Below are 6,453 nucleotides of genomic sequence, written 5' to 3' on the forward strand. Positions count from 1 at the left end.
TTTTCTCTGAGAAGTTTTTGCCTCCTATTAACAACATCAACAACATACATTTCACATTATATAAGTATATAAATCCATATTGTATGTGTAACCCAAAAAATCTTGATGTTGGAAGGGAAAATGAGTCCATATTAGCCATATATATCCACTAAAGATGTACACAATGTGTAAAGTTTATGTAGTTGTATCTTCTACTTTTGTCCCAGAGCACTGTTATTAACCCTTACTCTGAGCTGAATTGTTGGATGTACTGTAATATGCTGTTTCCTACTAAACTTACACTATTTTCCATGTTCCCCTAGGATAAAGACAAAGGCTCGTCAAACAAGACTCCTAAATTGGACCACAGCGATGGTGTCAAAGAGATGAAAGAGAAAGCTCCTAAGAGGAAGCTGCCCTTCACTGTTGGAGCCAATGGGGATCAGAAAGATTCTGACTCTGGTAAGGGGGCGGGGCCAATTCATAGCACAGAACTCTGGGTAACAGGAAGTGTGTGTGTGTTTGTGTGTGGGCTGCTGTTGTTGTTTTTCTTCAGTAATGTGTCCCGCAATGACAGATGTGCTGATGGAGAAACCATTAGTCGAGTAATTGGAAATTTGTTGGATATGACATGCTGAGAAGGGTGAGATATCATACTTAGTATTATTTATAGGGATCTTTTTGATGTAGATCAGCCTGAATCATTATAATTTTTGTTCAAGTACTTCATTTGATCCTAACTGAATGTGGGAGTTTAGAATTTAGATAAGCTGCACATTTATGTTGCAATTTGGCTATTTTTTCCATTTGTTTTGTTTTTAGCTTGTGTAGGGTTAGGGTTAGGGTTAGTGGTTTGAATGTATTTCAAGTTGTGTGGTTTGTTTTATGACTGTTATTTCTGCATGTTTTGCAGTCAAGGCGCAAGCCTCTCTGTAACCTTTTAGCAAGCCATTGGCAGAACCCCCCTCTCTTTTGAGACATGGCTGTAAGGCGTGAAATCTTGCCCATTTTCTCTCTCATCAGACAATGCCTGAAGTGCTCATTGTAATGCTAATAGGGGGTGTGGTCACATTCATTCTTTGATTGGCCTGTCTCTGTTGATCTCTCTTTCTCTGTCCATTCCAACACTTATTTTGCTCTAAACACTGAAGTACGGCTTTTGCATTTGTTTTATCTATTAATAACTAATCAATTGAATATTTCTTCAGTTTTCAAATTCAGTTTTCATCAGAGATTCAAATCCTCACTTTTAGGCCATACAATGGCAGCTACAGTCTCTGTGAAGGTAGCTTGGATTTTGTTGCATGTTTTTATGCTGCATCATTGTCTGTTCCTAATGGAATCCATCCAACTATTGGCTGTGCTCCACCTCATGCACCCTTACTGGGACTTTTTGATGTAGTTGAGCTGCTCTCTCCATGGTCTCCTCCCCCAATTGGAAGGTTTCCAGTACAGGACTAGTTAGATCTTCGTTCCATTACTGCAATGAGCTCACACAAACACCCTTTCGACTGCTGCTGAAAGTTGGACGCACGTTTAACGTTTTACTGCAATGGGAGCTTTTTAATTATGAAGCGTTAGCAGTTGCTACGAAAGCCATTATCAACCCAGTCTTGGCAGGGATGAAATGGAAAGGAAGATGTTAGGGCTGGGCAGTATAGCTAAAGAATGTATCTCTTGATATATTTCCAAATATTGGCGATAATTGATGTGGGAGGTGGGATGTGGTCACATCTGCAAAGGGGTGTTTAAAATCAGCGCCTATCAGTTGTCATAGTTGTGAAACATGAGTTAAATTGGCTTACTGTCTTTAAGCTCAACTTTTAACAGTATTGCGATTATTCCATAATTATATATCATCAGCAAAGATATCACAAAATCGCTATTTTGAAGCATCGCCTAGCCCTAGATGATGTTGCAGATGGAGACAGAGTGTTGGTTATTAGGCTGTAATAAGTTGGAGTTGATTCCCCAAAGAAACCAAACCTAAGAATAGCATGAGTACAGCAGAGATGGCGAGTTGGATGTGCTGATTTTGAAATTTTGGGTAATACTAAGCTGTTAATTGTTTTATGACCAATAACTGATATGATTATAAATCTAGGATGTTTTGTTTGTTTTTAAATCAACCAAACTTAGTTTTTAATTTGCATTAATTGAAAACTTAAATATAAAATGTTTGTTTTAATGATTTTATTCCATCTATGCATAACTAGCATCTGGCATGCAAAAAAAAAGATAATCTGTTTGAATTTGGGAAAAGCTATAGTATTGTTTATTGTAAAATTGTTGACAAAAATGTGGCTAAAAATAGCCAACAGTTATCATGTTCCTGGCACGGCAAGTAAAAAGTTGTTGCGTATATTGCGTGTAACTGAGTATCAAAGCCGAAGCCGAGGTAAAATGGAGCCAGCTTCACTGTGTCACCGAGGGTGTTTCCTGTCCTCCGTTTTCTGTAGAATTCCATTTGAAATACATAATTTATCTAGCTGATATTTTTACATCTCCCTCTCTGCATCTCTCTCATGGGCCCTCGGTGCATTCTGCATTCAGGGAGATGGCAGAGATCGTCTGTGCCTCTTAGCTCTAGTGCAGGAACAACCCACAAGGCCCATGAGCACTCAGGATACTTCCACCGTTCTTACTCTCCATCTCACTGTCTTCCTGCCTCCATCTTCTGTGTTTGCTCATTGCCTCTGCTGTGCTTTCTCAGGCCGCAGACATTATGTAGTGTTGCATTATGTAGTGCCACTGCTCTGAAGAGCCTTCGCTAGTGGCAATGCATTTAGCATGCAAATAACAATGCATTTCCAGAGGATATTACAGACACTGTATAGCTTATGAGGTGCTTTTTTGGTATACGCACTGAATGGTTGGAGAACTTTGGGAACGTGGGCTATAGCAGACGGTGGATGTGAGCTGTGGAGGGAGAATGTTGTGGATAAGGGTGAAGGGAGTGGGTTGGCTGATAAGAGACAGTAATATTTGCTACTCCACTGCTGCCCACGCCTTGCTAACGCTGGTAGGCATGTGCGCTGGTACACTTGCACATACAATTGGTCTCTGGCTAACATGTGCACACACTCGCATTTAGAACGTGTCTGCTTCCTGTAGGCAGAGAGAAGAGATTCGCTGCTGTCTAACTGATTGGACCAGTGATGGTTTTTGGCCTTCATACGACCAAGCCATGGAGCATTACTCATATTCCTGGAGGGAGGAATGTTTTTGTAGTATTTCATTTTCTGTCATGCAGCGCTCTTATGAATTATTCACTATTGTGATTTCACCGTATGTATATGATGTCTGGTGGTGCCTGAATTTTGTCGGCGTCTGTTTTGCCTGGGTTTTATTACCACATCTCCCACTGGTGCTGCTGCCGTTGCGTTCTGAAGAGTTGAAGCGTGGATTGCGTTCACACTGCCTCTGTGTTTGAGAAGCTTGGATAAAGGAGTCTGATACATTAACATACTACATTTTCTCTGAGAAGAACCCTCAAGTGCTCTGTGGATGACTTCCTTCATCATTGTGGCTAATGAAACCAATCCCCTCACTCTTTTTAACCCCCCTCCCCCATACTGTCCTTTCATCTGCTGTGCATAAAGTATTGACACAACATCCTGCGGGCACTTCCTGTCTCTTCTGCCTTCATTTCCTGTTTTCTCTGGGCAGCTCGCAGAGAGTTTCTGCCTTACAGTTTTGGTGATTGACTGGGGATCCATGTGTAATGTTGAGTGGTGCTTACTAAGGCAGGCATCACTGTTAATATAGCGGTTATTAATATTGCTATTTTGTATAAAACCTTAACTGTAAGTCTTAAACTTCAGGGCATAGCTCGTTTTGCACTGTGTGTGCTCCAGAGATGATGTAGAGAGATGAGTAATGAGTTGTGCTAGTTTTACTTTCACTTTTCTAAGCAATTTGATTTTGTCGGAGGGCTCTTGACTCTTGACTTGTCAGTAATAAATCACCCTATCAACAACATATTTGTTTCTTATACTTTTACGTATATGAACGTACATGTACGTTTACCACTGGAAATTTCCCTCGTCTATTAGGCTGTTGCCCCTGTAACCCTCAGTCCCTGACCTAGATTCCCTTCAGCCATCAGTCTCAAGAGGACACACAGTAAGCAGCTCACTCACATCATATCAAGAAATACTACACTAGTCAAACTGAGGACTAGGGATGGGTATCGTTTACATTTTATGGATACCGATACTGCTTATCGATACTGGTACTTATCGATACTGTTATCGATACTTTTTGGTGCAAAAAGATATGAAGTGAAAAGTTGATGAAAATTTCAAGCTATTTTATTACTGCTGAACTTTAGCAACTGTATTAAAGTTCTTCAGTCAAGAGCAGCGAGTTATTTTCCTCTTCCTCTTCCTTGGTGTTTTGTTTTATTTTATTAAAATTAAAGGAATAGTTCACCCAAAAATGAAAATTGTCAACATTTACTCACTCTCAAGTTGTTTTATTACTAACTAATGATTAGCAGCAGACTCCCCTACCCTGCTCTCTGAAGGGCCCTATTTTAAAACCTGCATTTTTCACTAGTGCTTTACTTGCAATGCTCACAGTGTTGGTAATTCAGTGCAACAACAATCGATCACTCTCATTGACAGATGTCACACAATTGCTGTGTAAACAGCTTTTTTGGTTAAAATATTGTTTGGAGAGTAGATTGGGTGATTTGGTGAAGCGCGATTTCATTATTTATATTGTTTATTTAGTGGGTCTGGTTCTTCTGTTATATATATATATATATATATAACGGAAAAAAAAAAACACGGAAAATACTTCTGTAATGCTGTACCAGTGTCATTACCTCAGCTGAGTCTATTTTAGAAGACTAAAAGTGCAAGCACTGCATTAGTTACCTTCATCCGCCTGTAATAAACATGTTTAGACTGCTTCTGCTTTTCATGCTCTTCAAGGTTTGAATCACAGGAATGTGACTATATGGCAAGTGTGTGTGTGTGTTCAAGAGGTTGAGGTACATTACACGTAAGTGTTTACAGGTGTTACCGAATATTCATCAGCCCAAAACCGTGAAGAATAATTCCTGGAAAGATCTTTGTTACTGGAAGCATTTGTGTCTGGCTTCCTCTCCCTATAAATTATGCTTGTGGCCTTGAGCAAATCACTACATTGGGAACAACAAGCTGGCTTGTAAATCTTCCATAGATTAAACAAGAGCAAAAATCTAGGTGACAGGATTGTTGTACCTCATTGGGTTTTTATTTGTGTTAATGGCACAGGAATGCGTGTGTGACATTTTAGGCATGTTTGTACAGTTGAAGGCTTGGGGGTCATACAGCGGAAACTGGCAAACACAAAGATGGCTCTCCCACTGTAAGTCGATAACACGGGTGAGACGACTGTAAAGAACTGGACGGCTCTATTGTAAGGCAGATATGTTGACACTGACATACTGAGAATAATTGATGGGTGTTTCTGTGAAGAGCAGCTGCTTTTGTCCAAACGCAGCGGTGACCTTGCCTCAGCCACACTGAAATGTGAACATCGGCCATTTTGTAATCGGTGACAGGCTGCCAAGTCATAGCCTTAAAGAAACACACACGTACACACATGCTAGAATGGCAACGGAGGACCCCTCCCTCCCCATGTGGCTTTTGGGTAATCTCACACTATGGCTGCTGCCACCAGCAGGCTTTCACATGGGCCAAGCGGCTGGGAATTCACCCAAGGTTTCACTTGACCTTCAGGCTACTAAAGATGGCATACATGTAGGGCTGTGCAAATAATCGAATGCGATTTTCATGTGCATCTCGTAAAGCTGGTTCTGTGATTAGTAGTAAATCTCCAGCACGTGCTTTCAGATGGAGCGGCATTTACTACACAGCCGTAGTTCACTGACAAGCAACGCAATATCGCGTTCAAAATCGCAGGCGATTCATTGCCGATTATGAACGCGATTTTGCATAGCTTGTCAGTGATCTACGGTTCTGTGTAGTAAATGAACTATCTGAACGCACGTGCTGGAGATTTACTACTAATCACAGAACCGCTTTACTGACAAGTAGGCCTGGGCGATGAAACGGTATCGATATTTATCGACGGTACACCTTCTCCGATAACGATAGAAAAAATGTATAGGCAGGTGCTATGAGTGACGCAGACAGCACACACAAACACGAACACATGCTGTAATGAGTGCTGTGCCTGCCTGTGATGAGGAGATTATATAGAATGAATATTAGTCGAATTTAAAATAAACATTTGCATTTGAATGTTAGGAGTGTGTCAGGGAGCGTCATCAGTGGTGCGCGAGATGCGGTGATAATGATGTAAGTGACGTTGTTGCATTTTAATGTTTTGTTACTCTAGCCCACGAGACGCGCAGTTGCTGCGTTATTCATTCAAAATATTAGAGAAATATAGAAGCTCAACGCGGAGAAGATCTTGAATGGGTTAAAACCGAAACCAAACCATTCACACAGAACGCAT

At 40.8% G+C, this 6,453-nt stretch overlaps 1 protein-coding gene across 1 annotated transcript in view; it reads left to right on the forward strand.

Annotated features, from left to right (window-relative positions):
- LOC107705319 (ankyrin repeat domain-containing protein 11-like) overlaps positions 1-6,453 on the forward strand; it is a 23,140-nt gene that overhangs the window by 3,630 nt on the left and 13,057 nt on the right. The window contains exon 2 of the mRNA XM_016508575.1: positions 303-441. Coding sequence (XP_016364061.1) covers positions 303-441 — 139 coding nt within the window. The remainder of the gene's footprint in view (positions 1-302; positions 442-6,453) is intronic.

Source organism: Sinocyclocheilus rhinocerous, unplaced genomic scaffold, assembly GCF_001515625.1.
Source record: "Sinocyclocheilus rhinocerous isolate Xijiao unplaced genomic scaffold, SAMN03320098_v1.1 scaffold1465, whole genome shotgun sequence".
In the NCBI taxonomy this organism is placed as follows: domain Eukaryota; kingdom Metazoa; phylum Chordata; class Actinopteri; order Cypriniformes; family Cyprinidae; genus Sinocyclocheilus; species Sinocyclocheilus rhinocerous.